A 25,153-nucleotide genomic window follows, 5' to 3' on the forward strand; every position below is an offset into this window, starting at 1 on the left:
TACCTGATAGATACCGTACCATGCTGACAACCCGCAATCACCCAGTACCACATACACATGTATGGGGATCTATATCATGTATTGCTCAAGTTGCTTTTTCATTAGAGTTCAGAAGCTAAGTTGGGGAGAAAGAGAATGGAAACCTCAAGGTGCTGCAGGCACCTCACGGCAGCTGTTCAAGTAGATGGCATAGGCATTTGGGTCTGTAAACTAGGCACTGTGCTCTTGGAGGTCACCTGAGACATACAGCTAGGGTCTTGACCATTTGCAAGCTCAAAGTAGTGGGACACTAGCCTATCTGGAGTGAGTGATTACATTCAGTCTGCTTCACTTACCTCCAGGTTTTAAATGGCACACTGGATGTACTGTTTCACTTTGTGTACTAAACCATACTGCTGCTGTGTCCAAACAAACATCTGCTACGCTTTATCCCAGAAATGGCTGCATTTGTTGAAACACAAAACTTGTACAGAGCCTGAATATCCTTCAGGATGAAATGCACAATACAAAATACAACATTTTCATTCTGTCACAGCGATTTTGTGCCATTTTCTCCCAAAAATGAGCATCCAAAACTCATCTGGAATTTTGCAAAAATATAAATCAGCAATCACTTCATTTAAATTAGATTAATTTATTTTGAGAATATCCCTTTTAATCCTGCATGCATTGTTAGCACAAAAATTGTATTGTATCACAACCTCCTTTGTAAAACCTGGTATTGTACGTATTGTAATGTGGCTGCTTCAACAGTTCCTTTGTTGGAAATCACACATCTGCTAACCCTTGGCAACACTGTCAGTCAGTGACCTACACAAAGTTCAATAGAAAAAGTTTACTGAATATCCTCTGTTTAATGTAAACAAGGCAGGAGGCAAAACAAAGAGAATATATTCATAGAGTAACACTATTTTACAGGGCACAGAAAATATTAGTGACCATGGTTGGAAAGCCTTGTATATTATACAGTTTACAGATTGGGATTTATCATACAACCCAAAGCACATTTATGCAATCTGTAGATTTTACATAGTACTTCACTGTAACATTTCTCTCAGTAAGACAAATAAGGATGCATTTCATAATCACATGGCAGCTGTGCATTCATATAGTAAGTCATGGTAAGAAATTTACCATGCACGTACAAAGCAATTCCATGATTACCGGTGCCCTGTAAAATCAAGTGTAACAATCTTTACACTAGCAATAGTGTAAGCGAGCTCAGGATTTCGGTCCTTGTATATACACAGGTGATGTACAACCAGACTGAAGCTGTGTATCAAATCACAGCTCTCATATTGCACAGACGAATACATTACTGAACGTTACATTGATAAGATTTGAATGCTAGGGAGACTACAGGAAACAGACTATGGACAAACTTCTGTTCTAGCACGTATATGTTACTTATTACAAAATTTTCTACATCAGCTTCCAAATCAGGTACATACAATACATGGCAAAAAAGTAAAAATGTCTTTATTTACAGAAATGTGCATTAGGGTTAAAATGCAGTTTGGATCTGCTTATTGGAACCAACTACTCCCACTATTTACCCCCCAAGTATATCACTCTAACACTAGTGGCCACATTTTCCAGGGTAGTGAGCAGCACCTGCCAGTCCCACGCACACCTGAGGGATTTGCATATCCACTGAACATCTCGCTCCAAGGCCGGTGTTTCTCAGGTGTTCACTTGTGGGCAATAAATAACTAGTTACAAACGCACGTATAAACAGAGAGAACCAAAACGGGCATCTCAGTGACAGACATAGATCTGATGAATGAAAATGTGGACTTTAACTCTCTGCTTTAAAAAATAAAAGTGCATGAAAAACTTAAACAGAAAGAAAGCTCTATCTCTAAAGGAAAATTCAAATGGTCTTTTTTATATATAAAATAAAGTCATTGTCATCATTTCTGGTCATTATGGTTTCCTAAGGACCGCCCACATAAGCAGTAAAGGCTAACGCTTTCCTTTTCATTGATTCTTTAAGTATCAGCATAGATCCACTTTTTATAATTTATGGACTGAATTACATTTGGTTTGTCAGATAGCATCACCATGGCTACTGAAGACCGAACACTAAACAATTACATCTCCGATTTAAGAGTATTTGCAGTGAACCTTTATTGTTCTGCAGTGCAAGCACTAATTTATCAGAGTTGCAGCTAGGTGGATTGTTTTGCATTTAAAAGACACAGATGCTGCTGCTGTCTTTGCATGCAGTGATGGATACAACCCTTTACTGTGCAATGAGCTCAGGAATCAGCAACTGATTAAAAAAATAATGCCACTGTCTCCACCCTGCACTTCTTGAATGGCTTTACTGTGATTGCATTATTCAGACTGCTCCAGTGGAGATTTACCTTATGATCTTTCTTGCTTTCATGTTAACAGTGTTACGTCTTCCGGTTTGTTGCTAATAGGAAATTAGGCAAATTCTAAGAGTCAGAGGGTTTGTTTCCCAATAAATAATGAAAATAGTAATTAAATTGGGAGGAAAACACAATTAAACTCAAACTACAAGCTAAAACAATAAAGGTGTCAATTCAGCAAAGCACTTAAATGTGTGTGTAGCTCCACTGCTTATCTTTGAGCATCTTCCTAAGTTTCATTAAAATGACTGTGATTTGGGAAGATACTTGAAATTAAGCTCATGTTTAAATGCTTGGCTAATTGAGGGCCTAAGTTAACATAACTGTGCGTATTACATATAAATCTACAAATATATATATATATATATTTGTGCTATGTGCACTGTGTACTGGCAGTTGCATTAAATTAACAAAGCTTCTCAAATGAACTGATTGTAATGCACACCACTCTAAAAATCATTTGCTACTCACAAAACATCTGTCTAAAAGGACAGGAATGAAGAGAAACCATTCTTCCTTAAATCTGCTCTTATTAACCTATCTGATGAAAACTTTATTTGGCCAAATTTAGCAAATCTGGCACAGGGAATTAAAAGGAATATTTCCATGTAACAGTTAAAGCCAAAGCCACGCTCTCTTGGGAACATCATTCGTGCCAGTTGTGAGACACTGTAGTTCTGTTGATGGCAAGCAGCACAGGGAGCTGGTGAATCAACGTGCTGTGTTACAGCAGTCACCTTTGGGCAATGCTTCTCTCTTTTGGAGTGGTGCCAAACCTGCTTTTTTTTAGCCTCCACAACCCATTAACCTTACAGGAGTATTCACCAGCAGAACCCTCCCACTGCTAAACATACTTGGGAGCGATTTTTGCCCATGACTGGGGAGAACGCTCTTGTTGCGCTTTATATATTTGCGAATTTAAAGAAGTACTCGCCATCAAGTGTCTACAAATGTAAAATCCAAAAAACAAAACAGGCAGCAAAATCAGGGGCAGCCAGATTCTTATGCCAGATACACTCATGCAAATCTGGAGGAACTCAAGTGACTTGATTAAATTAGTCCAAATTTACACTGAAGTAAATCAGATTAGAAACTGGCACTCTGTGTGCAAATAGCGTATTAGGCAAGACAAGCAAAGGGAAACACTGTAAACATTCAGGGCTACATCCTGCTTTGTCTGTCTTGGCTTCAATGTCAACAGGAGGGGCTAGGGGGACTGTTCTGTGCAAACAGCAGGGCAAAGATCACCATGACTGGGAGGAAGGTTAAGGAGCATGTCCAGCCCCTCTGTCTTGCTAGTGCATATGCCACTGACAGCAACAAGAGCTTGTTGAGGTGCAAGTTGCAATCACTCAAAAAGAGCAGGAGCAAAGGGTGCTTGAGGGGTCCATCCTCCTGAGCCTTCAGTGTCTGCTCCGGCTGGTACATGTACCCCATAGCTTGTGCTGGCTAGTAGGTTTCATATTGCAAAGGGTGCACTGGGAAGCAGGTTTGCTTCCTAGCACTGTGGAAACCAGGGGAGGTGTTTTGGTCCTAAGAATAGTATCAGCCCTTTGAGTGCCGCCTCATGTGGCATGAGTCCATCTTTTGCGTGGACACTACCATTAGGATGAGAACAGTAAAAAAAACGAGTTAAGAATGACAGAAGATTTCCTTTGCCAATTTTAAAGGCACAGAAATATACTTAAACCAACATCTGCTAAATGGCATTTTAAAACAAAATGAATACTGTTTCAGCAACTACTACTAACGACCTGTATAATTAACAGCCTTAAGAAAGGGACATAACTCAGACAAACTGAGGCCCACACGCAGAAGTCTATAGCAAATCTACTTACACAGATGAACACAACAAACCATTTGGAAAGTCAAAGACCACCATACTACAAATACCCACTCTTACAATATACTTCCCAACTACAGAGAGGATCTGATTCAACATTGCGTTACTGACAGTTGTACAGTGCAACTCCATTAAGATCAGCTTTACACTGATGCAACTTCTGAAAAATGCAGTAGTGAATCAGAAATTTTTTTGCAGAACAGTCAAAAAAATTAAAATCAATCGCATACAGATCATATGCATTTGCAGGTTTTTTCATCCTCTCTCCATTTTAAATAATACACTTGTTCTCTGCTTGCTGACTCACTCTTTTCCTTTCATATTTCCAGCTGAAGAGAAAAAAAGCCCCTTAAATAATTAAGACATGAAAACATTACAAAATTAGCTTGATATTTAAAAATAATAAAGGTCACAAGACAGAAGCAAGCATGTAAGCCTCAGATTATAATAAAACCCCAAACTCCTAAAACACTGTTAAAACAAGAGAATAGTGAGCAAAGTTCGGAGCCTGGGGTTCATCAGTTTTTGCAGCTCTTCAAACGATGGCTAGAAATGTTATGTTTTGATTTTCCTGAAGACTCTTTGATTGCATTCTGGGTTCAGTGTCAACTTGAATGGATAGATCTTCATTTCCTTCACAACACGGCTTGTACTGACAAATTGTGAAACGATGACCAAGAACTTGCCATTCACCATCACCCAACAGAAATTCTATCGTGTGCACTTTGGTGGGAGGCTTTATCCCTGCTTGCCTGAGTGGGTCAATGGGTTTGTTGTTTTGTTTTGTTTTTTTTGACTGAAACGTACTAGAAGATTTTGGAGCTCAGCCACATGACACGTTCATTTACGGTGTAGATGAGGTGTGGTATTTCACAAATGCAATTGCTGCCAGCTCTTTACAGAACTCTTCCAGTACAATCACTCCCTCTAGTAATGTCATGTGGTCAATGCTGGGAACAAGGGGAAAAAAACAAAAGAGAAAAAAAAACAACACAAGATGAGAAGCTGCACATGAAAGCAAAAGAAATATCACAAAAGGACTGCAATTTAGTTTACTTACATGGGCCCCTCAGGCTCTAAGCCAAGAAGACGCTTTCTGACCAGCAGAAGTTTAGGAGTGAAATCTGGAATGCGCTGGATTCTCACCATAAGGTCTCCAACGACCTGCAAACCGCAGAGGCAGAGACATACTGTATGAAGTGATGCAAATGAAGAGCCAGACAATGGTCCTTAAATAGCACTTAGCTTGTGGTGTGGTTATTTCAGCTACACAGCTGTTCCACAAGGGCAGCTTTCTGCCCTTGGATTCTCAGGCCAAACTCTATCTAGTTTGTCAGCTACTGACAGCATGCCCTTCTTCTAATTACTGGAGAAACCAACAGAGTCATCTGGATGCAATCTGACACCCCAGATGGATGGCTGGCAGCAAAGACTGAATGGGGCAGACTTCTGTATCTTCAAGCACGAGTGACCAATGCCTGAGCTGAAAAGATCAGCACCGTGGTCGCATGCAGACTATGAACCCATGAGGTCTGGTCACTAGATAGTGACAAAAGAACTGCACTGCATAAACCCAAAAAATCTTAGAAAGAATTAGAGATGTGGGGACAGCAGATAAAGACAGATGTAAGGTGTAAGCACTGTAAACCCTTCTTCATAGCTACCACAAATGGAAATTTCCTGTAGCCATGGTGAATGTGTCTAACTAACACAGGTAAACAGAGTTGGCCAATATTATAATCGTTTTAGATAAGATTGCAGAAAGGGAGGTATTAAGGTGCAACATTATAGGGGGTGTGAAGTCAGTGACATGAAGGGACAGGAGACTTAAGTGCCAGCAATGTGCTTGGCACTGTAGGAGAATGAACAGCTCCCTCTGAAAAGCGTTATCAAAGGATTCACCCCTGGCTCAGGAGAGAAGGGACTGTGGTCAGAGAAGAGGCTTGCTTAGTCAAGTGAAGATGGCAGTGTGCTATAGGGAGAGATGAGATTGGAGGGAGATAAGTAGGAGCTATTTTATAGTGGACTGGGCTCTACAGGCAGGGCAGAGGGAGGGAGTCTCACTTGGCTAGGACACAAGACCATGTGTTATAGTGCTGCATGCAAAGCAGTGTTCAGAAGTGGAGCTTACTTGGGCCTGAATCCAAGCCAACTCCTTCATAATCCAGTTTCAGGACAGATGGATGCTTGTACTTACAGCAGCATGTGACACTACCACATGAATGACAGCAGTATGGCCTACCCAGCATTAAAACAATATTACTGAAGATGTAAGGGGAATTCTACATCCATATGATGAGATTGCATGAACATGGCGATGAAACATCTTCAGATACAACCAGCTGATTCAGTGGAAAGTGAATTTCCCTTGTAGGACATGTAAAAAATCTTTATATTCCTTGCAAGAGACTGAACTGTTGCCACTCTAAAGTCAACATTACCCACCCTTTAAAATTAGTTACAGAGATTCAAAGTTTCTCACCATGGCGTAAGCACATATAAACATTACCTCTTCATTTACTCACCCTGACAATAACAGAGAAGAGAGATCGACAACCTGAAGCCAAATTTACATAGGGATCCAAAAGGTATTCATGTATATGTGGATGAGGAAACAGGGAGAGTTTGGACAACACAGACGTAACCTGTAAATTTACATCGTATGGCTGTGAACAAAAGGAGTCATCAGTTAGTTTCATTACGGCTCTTCTTCCTATAATCCATGTTTAGGTTGCTACTGAAGCAGGGAGGAATCCAGTTAAAATAGCAGGGAAGTCCTGCCATCCCCCAGCCACAACACACTGCACGCTGCTCTGCAACAAATATCATCATTATTCAAGGTCTTTGATTCAGAAGATCAGGCTACCCACGCACATAAATAAATAAACAGACAATAAATATAGTGAGGTGCTAGCTAAAGATTATACAGGATCTAAATATTTGATCACTTGTGTATTGAGAAGCTGATTGAGATTACAGGAGCTTGGGAGCCATCTAAGGGCCTAAAACAGACTGAGAGGAACAGATAAAATAATTAGGTTAAGTCACAAACAAATCAGCATCAACAGATTTCTAAATGGAAAAAGCCCCAAAGGCTGGCTGTTGGAACAGGCAGTAATTGTGACTGCTTTACACCTTTCCATTAAACTGAATGTGCCTGACCTTTTTTACATGTTCTCCTTCTGTGATCTCATGTTTGAAATATTCTCTTTTCCAATCTTTTTATTAGCCATGGGTGTGCCCTTAGTTTTGCCATAGCCTTTGTTGATCTTATCATTACATTTTTGAACAAAGCACACACTATCCATCATGTTGCAATGGGAGTAGTTCACTGATACAGGAAATATAACTGCAAAGACCCCAAGATTGAGGAGCTGCAGGGATATCGCTAAAGAAGTCCATGTCAGGATATTTAAGTATTGATGGCACTGAGTATCTGGAGTAGTAAAGAATCAGCAGAAAACTAGCATGATAGGCATGTATGGAGTGATGCTGCCTGACATCAGCCCAAGTGTCAAAGAGAAGTCTTAAGGAACGAAGGAGATGACTTGTGCTGAAGTGGCAGCTTCAACAGCTGCCGCAGCTACGATGAGCATGAAAGCTGGTGATGGAGAATTAGAGGGGTGGACAGGAGAGGTTGACTACAGCAAAATGAGTGCAGTTTGTAGCTGTGGTTTAAAACAAGGCAGAGCTGCTCAGTGATGAAGAATCAAGGAGGCCTGTCCTAACTTTCAAAACTTTACCCTGTAGAAAGGTTGAGCACTATTTTCCTGTAGGATTTGGCCTCAATATTTCAGGTCAACTAAACTCCAGTTTTAGCTGCTTCGTCAATGTAGATATCTTTACATGCATGTATTTTTGTTCCTTTTAACACAAAAGCTTTCTGAATAATTGCAGCATAGGCAATAAAAATACTATCCTCTTTTAAAGTTGCCATTAGGTGTTAGTGGACTTAAATCCTCCTTTGCTTTAAAAGGAGCTTTTGCACATACACAGTCTATTTTCAATTATTTTAAACCTCAAACTTCTCCATAAAACTTGATTAACATGTTGGTACACTGCTTGGAAAGCATCCTGTAATAACATACACCTTTTCCAGCATTTTGCCTTCTAGGATGCATGTTCCAGTGCTGATTTTAAAATCATTAAAGTTCTTGCCTTTGTGCAGCCTTCAAGCACTAGCTTTCTTCCTATCCAAAGTCACAAGCAGGCTCTCATACATGCAGGTCCTTTCTAAATAAAGATAGGGTCAACTACAAGTTATCTTCTATGCAATCCAAAGCCACTGTCCTGCACTGGGAAACGGACATAATAATACTTGCTCTCCTATACAGAGCCATGAGATCTAGGGAGGAGTAATATCTCAGAGGGAGGTATTACGGCATATTGGAAGATTCTGGCAATCACGTGGTGTCCCCTAAACATCAGTGCAGAATCAGTTCACAGATCTTTATAGTGTGAACAGGGCCGTGACTCAGTCAGGCTGAGAATTTCAGTTTATTTTAGCAGACTCTCTCAGTTTTTGTCTCTGCTGGAACAGATTACATCCCGTTCAGGAGAAACCGCTGCCAAGCTATTCAGAAATTGCATAATAGAATCCATCTCGATAAAACGGCTGCTGACTTTTATTGGATGACTATGAACGACAATGATACGCACACTAGAAACATACAGATAGGAAACTATGCAATGCTTAGGGCTGATCTCTTCTTTCTTTTCCTTCTCTTTCACTCCGAAATAGGAAGGACATTTACAGATGGCTAGGCCATCTCGTGGCAAAAGCAAGTACTGCACTGTGGGATTCAGGGCCAGGAAAGCAGCTTGGCCAACTCGTAGTAGGAAGGGTATTTTGTGCTCCTTTCTAAAGAGCAAATAAAAATGTAACCACCATCAGGAACTTGAGAAATCTGTGTCTGCCTGGCCTGGTAATGACAGCCTTCAGAGAAAAGCATGGAAACAATGGGTAGGAATAAGAATTCCCTTAGTGGAATACATTTCCATAAAACTGGTATTTTCATATATCTGTTCCTGGTACTTATTCTTCAGCTACTGAGGTGATATTTTGACTTTTTAAAATGATCACTGGAGAACCAGTTTATAACGACATTTAAATTGTTATCATTACACTTCTCAGTTGCGTCCTACCGAGACATCAGGTGACAGTTCACACCTCTCCCCTGTGGTTATAACATGTCACTCAAGGGGGAAGCCAGGTGTTTCACAGACTGGTTGAAGTGAACTTACAAGACTCTCTTTTCTTTCTACCCCCAATCAGTGGGAACTATTTTTGTACCTCAGCCTCCATCGATGTGATAGGGAACTGATCCTTATCTTCGTTTGTAAAGGATTTTAAGACCTCTAGATCAAAAGTGCAAAAATGATCAGGATGTTTGTAAGCTGAAGATGGTGTTCCCAAACAAGGCCAAGTTATTCTGAAGGCAGATATTCAAGATCATCCCAATTCCTTCCAGAAACAAGTGCACAATCTGGGTTCATCTACTGTGAAAGCACAACTCGTTGTGCATGGTGTTTCCCTCCTCTTGAGGTTGATGGTTTTGTTGCGCCAGAGGAACAGAGCTGCTTCAGGAAGCTTTAAAGCGACCTGAGCTCAATCCTATGGAAGACTTTGATGAGAAGAGGACTGAAACCCTGGACGGGACATAGTATTCAATAAGGTGAGAGCAGAGGATGAGGCATGGCAGCGATGCCTGTTCAGCAGGTGGAAGTATTGGGTTTTGAAGTAGTTGAAGCTTTCAGGATAGGAGTTTCTTCTCACAGAGCATTTGTTTCTCTGCTTGTCAGCAGACATAGTCAGGCACCAATGCATCAGCTAACCCAGCCCCCAGTTTTCATCACAGCCACATGGGCTGGAAGCTCAACTCTGAAGAAACACGGAGAGGCTGCAGGAACGGGTGAGATCGTGAATAAATTACTCCCAGGATGTACCAGCCAGAATCAGGTCAAGCCAACTCCTTTCCACAGCACTCAGACTACAGGAAGGAAAGAAACTACTTGACCACATGAGCTCTTAAGAAACAAAGAGCTAAGCATCATGCAAACACAGTTCAGCCTCATTATTTGACAAACCCCTGTGGGAGAGTGAGAGAAAAGTTCTTTAAAAGGTGTTCCCATCATAGGGTTAGTCAATTTGCTGTCTCGTAATGATGAAAAGGATTGGTTCCAATCAGTTAGGGAAGCTGAAGGCAAAGGTTTGTTATAACAGGGTTGTACTGTACAGTTTATACTACTAACAGAGGGAAACGTAACTTAGTTATAAAGCACCGAACTGGGATTCAAGAGACCTGGTTCTAGTCACAGCTTTGCCACTGGCCTCCTTGGTGGCTTTGGACCTGTCTCTCTGCCTCACTAAATAAAGCAAAGCTAAGAATACTGACCTCTGTAAAGCCTTCTATGATCTGCAAATAAAAAAATACTACATAAGAGTATTATATTATTGTGACAATGCTTAAAGAGCGATTAACACAACCTGCAGCTGCTGTGTCCATAATTAAATGCTCTTCTAAATTTTCCATTTGGGGCTGGCATTTCCAATAGCATGGATCATGTCAAAATCATCTGATAGAGCTGAGGGTTATTTTTCTGGGTTACATTAGCACTTCACTACTAATTATTCACAGGACACTTTTCAATTTGGTTTTAAGGGCAGGTTCTGGTAGGAAGTCACTCTAGCAATTTACTCGTGCTGCCCAGTTCAGGTTGTTTGTTTTAATTCTTTTGGAGTCGAGTATTGTTTTTGATGCCACAGACCGTAACATCTTGCTTGACTAACTCTGAAATTGGGCCATGCTGACAGGTACTACATCAAATTGGCATTGTGCTTCAATAACAGATGCTATTTTTGTTCCAATAGTAGGCATTTGTTCTTCAGGGGTCCCAGAGGGATATATTTTGTCCCTTTTACAATTTACTATTTCTCTCTCATTGCCCAAACAAAATTTTCAAATGTATGAGATTTATGCTTCCTAAGAGCTGATGATACGTGGATTTATTTATGACTCAGTTTTAATAACACTTCAGTTAGTGATGTGTGGAATACGTGTGTATTGAAAACAAGACCTTAAGAGTATACAACATGTTTTTTAAGTTAAACGGGATGCAACAAGTACAACAGATACAAAAACCATTTGCCAGAGGAATGTTTCCTCTTCCCCCAAAAATATGGAATTTCTGATGCACCCAAAGTCATACAAAACATAGTTGTATTAAAATCAAGTGGTTAATGATATATATGCATTAGCATGCATACCTGACTTTGAAATCTCAGTCTTTTCCAATGTGGAAAAATAAGATTAATCTAATGCAATAAACATCTAACTATAATAAAACTCAAAGAAATTCAGTGTTACAGTACAAAATCTGCCCAAGGGCTTACTTAGTCTGGATGGAGTACACTGAAGATGACATGATATAAGGATACATTCTGCAGTATGTAGACAAAGTGGGGGGAGCAGTGCTTTAATTAGAGTGGCTCTCAGAGCTGCTCTAATTAAGCACTGCTGCATCTCATGCTTTAATGGTCCTGTGCTTAAAAATGGCAGCAGGTGCACTTGAACTAAAGTTTGTTTGACTAAATTCATCGAGTCTGCTCCAATGTGCTGGAATTCCAGCAGGTTGGAGCAGCCTCTGCACTCGTGTATAGGCTCTCAGTGGCGTAACGATGAAATGCTACCACCTCTCCTTTTGAAATCTCCTCGACTTTATAAATTAAATTCAACTCATGTGTGGTCTTTTCTCCAAACATGGGCAGGTCACAGCTTCTGGCTGCTGTTGCCTTCTGCCAGGGTCTATGAGCCCCCATCTGCTCTTCTGGCTCTTCCCATCTCTCCTGGCAGCACCATCTTACACATGGAGCTAGCTGCAAAGTTGTTTTCAGGGAATCACAGAACCACAGTAAAGCAGGGCTGGAAGGGACCTAAGAAGGTTGTCTAGTGCAATCCCTGTTCAAAGCAAAAACACCCTCAACTAAGCCATCCCACACAAGTATTTGTCTAATCTGCACTTACAAAAATTGTCAAGGAAGAAGGTTTCACTTTTCAATGAACACTTGAAAGCACCACTTGTATAGCATGTAACACTACTCTGGAGATAATATAGACTTTCAGGTCTTGTTTTCTTGAGAAAGAAGTGTGCAAGGGGTCTTAACTCTAAGAGCTAGCTCAACTTCAGGAACTTGAGGTAAAATCCTAACAAAGTCTACAGTTTTCGTACACACAAAAAAAATCACCCTTTTTCCCTCCTCTAGTGAAGACAGAGCCACAGAGAAGATAAAGGCAGAAAAGAGAAGAGAAAGAAAAAAGAGAAAGGAAAAAATATCATAAAATGGGGTTAAACAAAAAGGCATCACCAATTTCTTCTGCTTGTAACAGCTATATTAATATTAGAATATAATGAAATGGTAGGGAAAGACTTATTTTTAGGTCTATTGGAGTTGGTGGGGAGGAAATCCATACCCTCTAGAAATGTTCTTAGCTCTCTAGTATAAGGACAGCATGGTGTAAAATATATAATGATACTGTTTTAGTTTTAATATAATGGACAGTTATTATACAGTAAAGTTTATTAGTATATACTGGACCTGAACTGTTAGAAAAATGTAAATATAAATGCTGGAAAAATCAGAATAGGCTTAATGAAGCTAACATATGCAAAGGTCATATTTTTTACAACCTGTTAAAAATACAAGCAGCTTTTTAGCTATTAAACATGTTTTCTTCCATCCCTTATTCCTTCCTATAACATCCACTTTCTGCTGGGAGGACAATCATGCAAGAAATACTTGAATTTTTGTTAATTTGACAACAGTAGTTCCTTACCCACCTTAAACTTTGGGGACATTTCTAACAATCTGTATTTTAATTTAAATAAATGTAAGATTAGAGAAAACATTTAATACACAAAAAAGTCTGTTAACAGAAGTAAATGGAGTTTAGTGTAAGTGAAGTTAATCTACTTTTAGTATTTATAGAGTGCCAGTTCCTACGTAACTTACCAGTCTAGAAATCCCAACAGCAAGGATATGATGTAGACTAACTCCTCTGGCAATTGGAGAAGACTGCCAAACTAAAACCTTAATGTTCCTACTACCTAGAGAAGTCAAATTATACAGAATATGGTGGGGGAGTTACACAATAATATACTGTTGAGCATGTAGTATAGGCATTGATGTGACCTTGTGGAAACTAGTCGTTAATAAGAAAATAATAGCATCAGAAATGAGAGTCATAATGTGCTTTCTGTTACCTGATCGAGAATCCTGCCCATTCGGTCAAACAAAACTTTCAAGAAATGTCCCTCAAAAAATGGTGCTTCTAAATTGCACTTTTCCAAAGACCTGGGAGAACCTGGCCACTCCCATCGTAGGCAGATCGCACAATAATCCCGGAACTAGGAAGAAAGCAAAACATACTTAACTTTAAACAAAACACAGTGCAGACTGCAGAAGCAAGATCATTTGTAGAAACCATTTCACGTCTTGTTCCTACCCAGTGATGCACAGAACTATGAGTGGTGGCTACGGGAGAACTTCTCTTCTTACAACCATCCTGTTTTGAAAACACTCCGTGACAAAAAAATATCAGCCTCCATGCAAATACCCATTTCCCCCAATGATGTGTGCAACCTTATGGGACTTCTACAAACATCTTTCAGGGAGAATGGAGCCCTGACATTTTTGCTGGCTTGGCATACGGGCATATCCCAGTATGGGATGGTCACAGTGATGCATACATACTGCTTGGGATTCATCTGAAGCAGGAGTAATGGCAGTCAGTGAATTTATGTTGGAATAAAACAGGTGCGAGAGAAAAATCCCTTGTGAATTTTCCTCAAAGTACAGACTTAAGGAATTAGAACAACTACTTGGGTGGAATCATACCAGCATGGAGATTTTCCTTTCAAGTTAAACATTTGAAACAACAGGCATATCTTTGTGAATATATGGCAGACACCATTTCTCCTCTCTTATAGCTCTCAGAAGATTTTTTTCCCCAAGGAGGGAGATAATATGCACTTTCCTGCATCCAAAATTAGAATTTTATGAGAACTGTATGGAAATAGCTGCTCTCCCCAAGTTTTCACTTTCCATTTTCCTTTCTCTTCAGGAAAGGTGATGGATAAAACTCTCCTATCAATGCAGAAGGCAGAGCTTTCTGTTTTTAAGTGTTCTTACCACCATTCAGACAGTGGAAAATATTACTAGCACTGCTACACATATTTTTGTCCTTGTTTCTTTAATTTCTCTTGTACAAATTTGTTCTTCTATAGGAATTCACAGGCCTTCCTTGGGAACACTACAAACAAATGTCAATTATTCTCTGCCCAAGGAGATTTTTCATTATATTTTCAAAACAAAAACTCCATTTGTTATTTCAAAATATTAAACATTGATGTTTTCCCTTCCCACCAGCATTCTCAACTTCAAGCCTGCATGCCTGAGGCTACACGTTATTTACACTGAACCTTTGTTTTGAAAGCCCTGGGTTCTGTAACTCATATACAGAATTTTTACATCCCCTCAGTTCTTCCAAAGATCCTGCCAGACAATTCATCTAGTGAATGCAAATAAACACAAAAGCAATTTAAGAACCAGTCTGCAGTGCAGGTTTCCTCTTATTATATTTCTTGTATGAATATTAATGTGCTTAAAATCATTCATAATTCCCATTATATTTGTGGTAACTGGATTTCAACTCAATTAAAAACTCTACAGGTAAGTTCTGATTAGTCCATATCGACTGAATTTGCATTCTTCTATCACCAGCTTATTTTGAAAGATATTTTCCATAGGACTAAACTTTTCCAAAACCATGTGTAAATTCTAATGAGCAATTCAAATTCCTGCAGTGATTAGTGAGAGGAAAAGATGAGTTTTGTACCATACCTGTCTGTGGGCATCTCTGAGGTAGGTGTCATAACCTGTACCCTCTACGTGGTATGAAGATTTGGCTTCATCAGGTACAAGACAGAGAAAGCTAAAAGAAATATAAATACATTGATAAATAAATGTTAGTCTGTATGATAGCAGGCCAGAATTTCATCAGCAGTGGTTACAAGACTGAATCATCTGTTTAATGTACAAAGTGGGTTAACAAGGTAACATTACATGAAGAAATAGCACCATGAAATCTATGGTCAGTACATTTAGTCATATAACCACTGGTTTATATTCTGAAGTGTTTGTGTGCTTAGATGTACAAAAGTTTGTTTCTCTAGTACAAAATACGGGGAAAAAAGTGCAGGGTTTGTTACTTCTGAAAGCTGGCTAGTAAAAAGAAGGTGGAAAATCATAGCCACTTCCCAGCATTTGCTCAAGATTAAACCACATCAAGGCCAAATCCAGAGAAAGTCTATTGGTCCACTCATCAAGTCCAAGAGAACAGAATCCATATTTAAAGCTAAATTAAGTTAATTTTAAGTGCTTTTATTGAATAAATAATTTATTTTCAGTTTGTTATGATGAAATACAGTAAAGAAGATAATGGATTATTTGTTGGTAGATGTTCCAGCTACAAATATTGCTGCCATTTGTTGAGTTTTGTGTAATGGCTATAAGCCTTCAGCAGACATTGAATTGAGTCTTAGTTCTAGGAAACGCTAACTCATTACAAGGAAATAAGCAAGAATTACTCCATCCGAGGTAAGTTAAAGAAAATCTGACTTTCACAAATGGTTGCCAGTGTCTCCCTACAGGCAGAGAATGGCCAGTGATACCAGTGAGAATTGTGTGTGCAAGGGAAAGCAGAGTACCAGCGGACATCCCCCATGTGCTTCTTATTAACAAAGAAAAAAGCGAAATCTTCTGCAAAGCATTTCAAATACCCAGGAGATTTCCATTCCACTAACTAATGCAAATATAACTGGACAACAGTGTCTGGGGAAAACAAAACAAAACACACTACAACTATTCAGTCTGGTATTCAAACAATTTACTTCCCTTGGGTCCCTGGCAGATGTTAAAATAATGGCACAACCAGGATGAGAGGAATTGTATACTCCTTCCCAAAATCATGCACCCTGGTAGGTTAGATATGAGATGGGGCATAAGATTCCTCCAGTCCCAACTCTGCAACCGCTGGACTGAACCAGGTCCTGGGGCTGCCTCAATCCTAATCCCACAGATTGGGTGTGGGCAGCTACATCTTAGCCCCAGGCATGGCCCATGACTGATCCTGACACTCAGCCATTTTGAGACCCAGGGCAGTCTCCAGCTTGACTGCCAAGATCTGCTGGTCTCAAGCTGGGCCCAGGGCTATCTGGTGCCAAAGCCAATAAACAGGTGATAATCTGCATTGGTCAGGACAGCTCCAGGTCCAGGACACATGCTACACATTCAATTTAAGGCACCATAGAAAACAGCCGCAAAGATATTTTACATTATATGAGGAACATGTTTGTGGCTTGTTAGCTGTTTTATGGCACCATAAATTAGCTGAGCTCATGGCATGTTGTAATTTATGATATGACTAACACCAAAACACTGGTGCTACCTTGCTAATGTGGATTAAGTTATTAGATGGCATCTGACCCCACTCTTCATATTATTACCATCAAGAAAAATACCAATACTAAAACACTTTTAATAATTTGTCCTCTTTGCGTCTATGGAAGGACAGAACACTTACAGAGATGTAATTGGCATTAAACTGCTGTAAAAAAAGTAGTGGGGAAAAAAAAAGATGCAACACCTTAGACAGGGATAACACTCCATCTAATCCAGTGAAGAATCTCTCCTGAATCAGGGGTAAAACTCTATCAGTGTTGGCTATGCTGCTTTAGTTGTCAGTCAGCAACCATTCAAGGACAGCTATTTGCTAACGACAACTAAGTTATATTACCTATCCCCTGCTGCCTAGCTGCAAAGCACAGTAATACTGCAATCTGTGCAGGTTATCAGGATAGATGGACATTTTACTATTTTAGATCCTACTGCAATCTCCATGTGTGTACAGACAAGCTGACATAAATTACACCAAGACTTCTCATTTCTAGTTCAGAGTATGCACAGCCATAAATTACAGGAGAGAGAGATGTGGCATCATTTCCTGAGAATGGGAACAATGGATGAACTATAATTCATCCTCCACTACCCACTGCACCCACTACAATTGTTCAGGGGACAACTATGGGCTGAGCTATGCAAAATTCCCACTGTCTTCAGTGCAGGATTGTCAAGATTTAGGAGACTGGCTACTTAAGGGAAAGATGAACACAACAAATGCTCATGAAAGGGGACATATCTTTATAACCCAGCAGCTTCATAGCTAAAAGGCCAAAAAGACTATGTAGAGTCTCTGGCTAGGAAGTTCTGCCTTATGTTAGCTGGCTACCTTATATTGAATTATTTTACTTGTTTGTTACAAACTCTAACCCTTGAGGAGGAACCCACTGACTGAAATTGCTAAACTGTTTATTTCTACTGAGTCGTTCCACCAGCTTACACAAAACAGCATGATGCCAACTAACCATCTAAATTAAATTTATTTTATGCACTCTCTCTCTCTCTCTCACTCACACACACACACACTTTTTATTTCTTCTTTCCAACTCACCTATTTACAATTTTGTGAACTTCAGTCTTCCCGTCATTTCTTGGATGTTCTGGACTGATTGGTGGAGAGGCACTCAGCCACTCCTGATTCAACAATGTGTTATCCGGGGAGAGATCAGTAAATAATGGATCTTCTTCCAGGTCTCTGTAACATGATATTAGACACAAGCACAGAATAATTCATTAATATATTATGGAAGATACGAAGACTTCTAATTGACAGGCATAGGCTCTCTAGGTTGCCACAATTTGGACAAAATTTCAATGAATGATTATGCAACAGTATCGGTATTTAGAGGGAAAAATGATGCCCATCTTTTTAGGCAGAGGCTTATTTAGTGGTCTGTGCTACAGAGCCAGGAATTTCTTGTATCTAATTCTGATACAATGAATCCCTCTGTATCAAGTTACTTTAATATTTTGACTCAGTTTCCCCCTGTACATATGAAGGGGACAATAATACTTATACAGGCAGTCCCTGACTTACAACGTTTTGAGTTACAACATTTCACATTTACAATGATTATAAATTCAAGTTTTTCAACTTTATGACACCAGTTTCGACTTTACGACACTTGATCAGATGCAACGCCACGCCAGCAAACAAGTTCGCTGGGTCGCTCATCTCCCTGGAGAACATCTGTCCAAACTGCCTTGGACACTTTGTTTAAGAAAGCAGACAAGACTCCAGAAAAACCTGCAGCCGAGTTTCCTGAGAAGACTCCAGACAAGAACCCTTCAAAAGTCCAACCAGGAGCCTTTCAAAAAGTCCAGCAACATCACCTCAAAGAAGTCCTTCCAAATAAATATGATTGCTATTTACAATATAAATACATTAAAGTAGCTATATTAATCTTCTATAATTGATCGAGTAGAAAATTCTGGGGTACGTCTGGTGAAAATAGGGTATCAGGCCTTGGTTCAGGAACCAATCCCCCATTTGTAACATTGTTTCTTATGAGAAAATTGGTTCCGAGTTGCAATGTATTGACTTAAGACATGGTTTTTCAGGAACCAATTGTGTCGTAAGTCTGAGGACTGCCTGTATACCACCTTTGAAGGGTGTTTGAAATGCTTAAAGATTAAAGGACACTATGGTCCAGATTCAGCAAGATTCTTAGACATGGGGCTAACCTCCAATGATAAGTCCTACTGAAGCCAACGGGGCTATGTGAATTTAAAGTCTGGGATATATGCAAGTAACTTGCTAAATGCGGACCTTTGTGTATCTTACTCTTTAAGGAAGAGGTTTTTGCTACTTGCTAGCCTCTTTTCCACCTGCTGTTGATCTAGTAAATTGTATCTTAAATATGGTTACAGACTGCAGTAGTTACTACAATGATGCTAACACAAAGGATAAATCATTTTTTCCTTCTCCTTCAGTAAACAAAAGCATTGATCATAAAGGAGTTTTACTCTGAAAGTAAAGAACTGAAAAGTGCTCGGCTGATGTAAAGTTTCTCACTCACAAAACAGGAAAACTTACACTGCTCCTGCTATCTGCCCATTCTCCACTATATCTTTGTCTTCCTGACAGGGTGGTTTATATTCCATGTAATTTCTTTCCTCTAAATTCCTTAGAACCAAGTTGTAAAGAATGTGTTCGTTGGGTTTTTGCAAAAGGTGCTCAAACATTCTTAAAGTCATGATGCTGATCTGCAACATAAAAATAAATTATTCACGTAAACCCACATAACACCTTTAAATTGCTTTTCTCATCTTAATAAGAGTGGCTGTATTTACTAAGACTGGGATATTGCTGTTATTATTCATACGTATTACAAAAGGTGCCTATCAGGAGCAGAACATCATTGTGCAAGGTGCTGCATACATGCAGATGTGGGGAAAGAATACAGTGGTCTGTGTATTAATTAAAACCTTCATTTTTATACAGCAGCAGATTGACACAGCTCTTTAAGACAGATGAATTGTGCCATATTCATGGTGCTCCTGCAAAAGCACTCACAAACTTAAGCTTCAATTCTATGAGCCACGGCAGACGCACACACTGGGTTCAAGGCCTAAAAGCAACAGGGAAGCAGTACAGGTATACTCTGATTTGCTTTGTGATCTGAAATATTCAAACCAGGCACCTACACAAAAGGAGAATGATCTTCAACAGGACTGAAAGCTGACCTCCAGTGGGCTGCAGAGGGATTTCTGAGGTGCCTTTTCATGTCTGAAAAATCAGTTTATGTTGATGCCCTGGTTTATAGGTGTCTGCTAGTGCATTTAATAGCTAGGTAAAATGAGCATGTAAAGCACTGAGTGATGCATTGAAAAAGGAAAGGACAAAGGCATACAGTATTTAAACTTAGAGTGCAAGGGGTGACATAAGACAGAATACACAAATTCAGGAATGTGCAAGGAAGGAAAAATGGATTCTATAAGAATTTACCATATAAGCATTTCTTTTTGAAAAGGGTGACTGCAAGCTGTTCCATGGGGAGTCTCAGTGAAGTCAGATTATTTCAACAGATCTCTGAATGGAGTAGCTTGAAGGATCAGCACTTACTGTAACTCTAGCACTTTAGAGTCAGCATATCTACAGTGTGCACATTCTCAGTTCTATCTATTGACTTGAGCAACAAAAATAAGTTTTATTGTCCTTTAATGGCAGCCTGACAGAACCAGCATGGCAAAGAGAAAAGGGAATATGACATCATTAACAAAAATCTAAAATGAACTCCAAAGGAGGGACCAGATTTTGCAGCAACTTACATGAATGCAAGCCCCAAAAAGACATGGATAGGTGTATGCAAATTAGGCAAAAAAGCACTTTATTTGGTAGTGATGTGCTGGTCAGACAGAACAGTCCGACTTTCACTCTCTAGTGGAAGTTGTATAGGATGGGCAGTGAAAAAAATCTCCCCTGCCTCTCACTGGTAAAACTTAGCTAGATATTAACAACACAACTAAGCATGGAACTTCATAATGCCATTTCTGCAGTCACTGTTCAGACAACAACTGCACTGGAGATACACACACTGACTTTGTGATTGCTCACCTCATCAGAAATATGATCACAGTGCTCAATTAACCTATGTCGCAATGGATGTCTATTGATGTCTGTCAGGGTTTCTGGCTCCCTGTGCTCTCCAAGTAGGAAGTAAACCATTTCTTGCAGCAAGACATCTGACGTGACTTGGCGGACAATACGATGTAAAAGTGCAGTTGATGTGAGGATCCCGATCTCTGAACTGAACAATAAGCTAAATGTTATTAAGATAAGGGATTCACTCTGAAAATGTCAACATGACATGTTTTCCACATGGAAGAGGCCACTCACGTTTGCATCAGCTGAGGTTCTATGACACCAACAAAAAATCGTTCTCGCACGGCTCTTGCCATAGTGACAGCAGCAGTCTGAAACACAGGGTACAAAACACTAGCTTTCAAACTCAAAGGCTACAGAACAAGTGGAACAATGTCTTTTCTGAACTTAGTCTGGATTATCCATGTTTAGGCTAGAAAACATTTCAAACCTTTTGCGCTTCCTTAATGAGCTGATCACAATAGTCGAACCAGGAGAAAAAGGAAATGAGGGCTCTTTTCCCTGGAAATGCAGAAGCATCTTCTTTGTAGTTGTATGAATCCAAACTGGAGGACAAAGGGAAACAGACACATTTACTCTAGGTGCATTAAACAAATAGTGGACCCAATACTGCTCACACTGAACACACTGGCAAAATTCCCTATCTCTTCTAATAGCACTGCGCAGAAAGAGACGAGGGATAACGGTTTTGCTCTTGGCCTCCCAATTATACTGGAGTGCTACCAAACCACTCTATTGACTTAAATGACATGTTCAAGTATACACAGTACGTTCACCCAAATAATTCTACTTCACAATACTTAGATTGATTTTAAAATCTATTAAAACATCAAGGACTATTGATCATCCCATTACACTAAATTTTCATTAAACTGACAAATTAATTCCTGTGGTGTGGTAAAGGAAATAATTCTTCTTTGTTGCATAGGAGAATTCCATGCAGCCAACCCCACACCTAGTAGCTGACCTAAAGGATCTCTTTAAGAAAAATACTGTATTTAGCCAAATATGAGATGACCCTTAACGTAAGAAAATCCCCCTCCCATATATAGAATTATATACTATATATTTATATAATTATATTATTATTAGGTTCTATATATGGACAATTTACAAATGTATTATAACAAATTCCAGGCACAGAATCTGATTATTGGAGGTTTTCCATGAAATTGTTTCTCTCCCATTACTACAGCACAGAAAATAAATCTGGGGGGAGGCAAGTGGCCCCCTTGCCCACTGTCTCCCCAACTTCTCTCCCCTGCAGCCCCACACCCTACCTGTCAGACCCTGCTTTCTCTAAGCATATGGAATTGAGGGGCAAATTTGAAAACACTGCCTTTGAAATAATCATGCCTGTAGTAATATATACTTAGTTCATCCAGAATTGATGCGTTTTACTGCTACTTTAGCACAGGAGCTCCATAATATACTTTTAAGCATAATATACTTAATATAAGCATAATATACTTAAAACATAAATATACTTTTAAGCAGCACTTTTGTATCTACTTATATATAGCACAAACTATGCATGCTATTAGTTCAAAGGCAGAAGACTCATGAATTATCATAGATTTTAACTGAAATCTAACCAAATGCAATGGGGTATGTGCTCTTAGGATGACCAACTGCCCATAAACTAGTAGCCGTCTCTCAAAAATAAGAAATGCACTGGATAGTCCAAGTCTTCAAAGTTCCATATAATATTCAAACTCTTACTGAACCTGCTTGTGTGTTTGCTTTACCTGTGCTAAATATCTAATCTAACCATAGAAACTCTGTTTCAGTGCATGATGCAAAGTCCTCACACATTAAAAAGAGAAACAACATACTTACCCCCAGTTAATTGCCTCTACTGTTTCAATATCTAAAGGATCTACCAATTGAGGCAGGGCTTTGTAGAGTGTGGCAAGCCTGTCTGTAAGCAATTCACATAAACAAGTGCTTTCGATCAAGCACCTGGCTGCTGCTGGCTCGGGCAAACTCACTAACAGCATGAGTCCTTCACATGCCTTCACTGCTATTCGACCATCCTGCACAGCAAACACAAGATAGTTAAACAAACCAAGAACAAAACTCTTTCAAAGCCAAACATCAGAAAAAAGTCTTCAAAAAACAGGTTGAATGCATTTCTTGATGTTTCTTGTTCAAAATGTGGAACAAATATTTCTATTGGATTTAAATCTTACCATTAAAAAACTTCTTTCTTGAAGAAGGTTTTTGACATGGTAATTGTAAACCTAAAATCTATACAGTTGCACATTAGATTAGGCTTAAACCAACCATCACCTCACAATTACAGGGAAGTCCAAAAAGTTTTATACTCCCTGCTATATTCGGTAACTAATAGCAAGTCAAGTCTATCCCAACTTTCCTTGACATTATCAGAAAGAATCTTTTACTTCAATATGAATTAGGGGAAAAGCTGACTGAGACACAAATCCTAAACTTATTTCTGAGGTTTTGCAACATCCCAAATGCTCTACTCATTTTCAGTCCCATTGAAAGGGAATGAAAACTACTCACCGGGCTTCTTGTGAGATTCAGCAAAGAATTCACTAAATTGTAGTCGTGGTTTGGACGAACAGCTGAGGCTTCAGGAGATGAAGTGACATTTAGTTCATCCAGACTGAATGATAGATCATCTGCCTGTTGAGGAAGGTCATCAGCTTTCTCTGTGTGCTCTGCTCTAGCAGTAGCAGATCTCTCTTCAGGTTGCACAGACTGTCCTCTGCCTGTTATCAAGGAATCTTGGCCTTTTAGCACCTCTTCTGAAATTACACTTGCTGATCCTCTGGAAGTCATTGCTTTTATCTTATTCTGAAAAGGACATTACTAGGTAAAATTTCTGTTGGTCTAAGAGCAGAAATTTACTTAAAAAAAAGGGTTTCCAACCATAACATATGAAGCAGTTTTCTACAAGGCTGGATGCGTTAGCCATACAGAACATTAAGAGTGGCAGGAGCATGTAACTGTTTAAAGCTAACACAGCTTGGTAGCCTGTCCAAACTTTATGTCAATCTGTTTTAAAGCATCTCTGTGCCATTTGCAAAGAGATGACTTTTTTTCCCCTCTTATCAAGCAGCTGAGGAGGAAAGTCATTTGATTTATCCCATCTCCGATATGAATTTATATTTACTCTAGGCAGTCCATTTTGACCCCAACACATTTGATGGAAAATGTGGCTTTTTTCAGGACAAGACCTCAATCCAACTCATCTCTGTGACTCTGCAAAAACCATTTCTAACTCCAGGCATGTCACAAACTGATTGTTTGCTCCTATAGGTTTGATTTCAAATGGAAGCACGGGAAAAAAGGACCTACAAGTTGCTCTCAATCGATGCTGTACTTTTACTGTCTCCTTCTAAATTTCATGAGAAAGGGAAGCTAAAATCCTTTACTGGGCACCTGGGACTATAAGACCATCATACAGAACTTTCTCAGGTGTTTGCCTACCCGCTTTGTCATCTTGAAAGAAGACAACCCTACTTCTCTGTTTCAAATAAGTGAAGACACACTAAGACCTGTGTGTTCTACAGAACCAAGGAGATTGGTTGCAAGGAGCCTCTTCTTCTGCCCTATGCATAAATGTGTAATACTGCTTTATACTCGTAAATTAAGACTTTACCACAAGACAGACCATAATAAAAGACTATAAATCCAAAGGGTTTCCTTCATCTATAATAAAGTCCTGATTATTACAAACAAGTCTGAAGTATTACCAAGTTTAAAGAGCTAGCAGATCAGTTAATAGTTTTTACTACATACAAAACCAGCAGGTCCTAACTACATGGGAGTCAGATGCCAACTACAGAAATGCTCTGAACACCTGCCCAACTGATGTGCATTCTTTGTGAAGAGATTATAGTGAATGAAACGATGTAGTAATACAGAGGAAAAGCAACCCAGGTTTGCCAATATCAGAATTAATCTAGTACATGGTACAAGAAGTACGAATTTGGGATACACTGTACAGCAGTGCTACATACAATCTAGTACAGAAGAATTAATTTGGGATCCACTGGAAAAATTATGGTTTTAGCATACACAAAAAATGGTCTTTTCTCCAAGAAGGGCTTTCCTATACTGCCAATAGCATAAGGACACAAAGTGATCAGTGTACAAAGCCAAATATTTTATATCAACTATTTTTAGCAATGAAATTACTTGTTCTTAGAGTATCTCTCATGTTGTCTATAAATGGAAAGTGCCTTTATCATACATGAACTATGACCCCTGTATGAGAAGGCAAAAGGCCCCAAAGATATAAGCACCCCTTTCAGTTTGAAGACGGCTCACCACATATT

At 39.4% G+C, this 25,153-nt stretch overlaps 1 protein-coding gene across 2 annotated transcripts in view; it reads right to left on the reverse strand.

Moving 5' to 3' along the window:
• Positions 1 to 608: 608 nt before the first annotated feature.
• The window catches only part of FHIP2A (FHF complex subunit HOOK interacting protein 2A), a 49,447-nt gene continuing 24,902 nt past the window's right edge, over positions 609 to 25,153 (reverse strand). For both annotated transcript variants that reach the window (XM_090056829.1, XM_090056830.1), the window contains 12 exons: positions 23,373 to 23,666; positions 22,683 to 22,879; positions 21,274 to 21,388; positions 21,078 to 21,154; positions 20,796 to 20,988; positions 19,275 to 19,444; positions 17,790 to 17,933; positions 15,122 to 15,212; positions 13,483 to 13,626; positions 6,747 to 6,887; positions 5,282 to 5,385; positions 609 to 5,171 (listed from right to left, as the gene is read on the reverse strand). In XM_090056829.1, the coding sequence (XP_089912955.1) occupies positions 5,066 to 5,171; positions 5,282 to 5,385; positions 6,747 to 6,887; positions 13,483 to 13,626; positions 15,122 to 15,212; positions 17,790 to 17,933; positions 19,275 to 19,444; positions 20,796 to 20,988; positions 21,078 to 21,154; positions 21,274 to 21,388; positions 22,683 to 22,879; positions 23,373 to 23,666 (1,776 nt within the window). In that variant the 3' untranslated portion in view covers positions 609 to 5,065. The remainder of the gene's footprint in view (positions 5,172 to 5,281; positions 5,386 to 6,746; positions 6,888 to 13,482; positions 13,627 to 15,121; positions 15,213 to 17,789; positions 17,934 to 19,274; positions 19,445 to 20,795; positions 20,989 to 21,077; positions 21,155 to 21,273; positions 21,389 to 22,682; positions 22,880 to 23,372; positions 23,667 to 25,153) is intronic.

This window comes from Crocodylus siamensis, chromosome 7 (genome assembly GCF_052110815.1).
Source record: "Crocodylus siamensis isolate JL-2025a chromosome 7, ASM5211081v1, whole genome shotgun sequence".
Lineage (NCBI taxonomy): Eukaryota > Metazoa > Chordata > Crocodylia > Crocodylidae > Crocodylus > Crocodylus siamensis.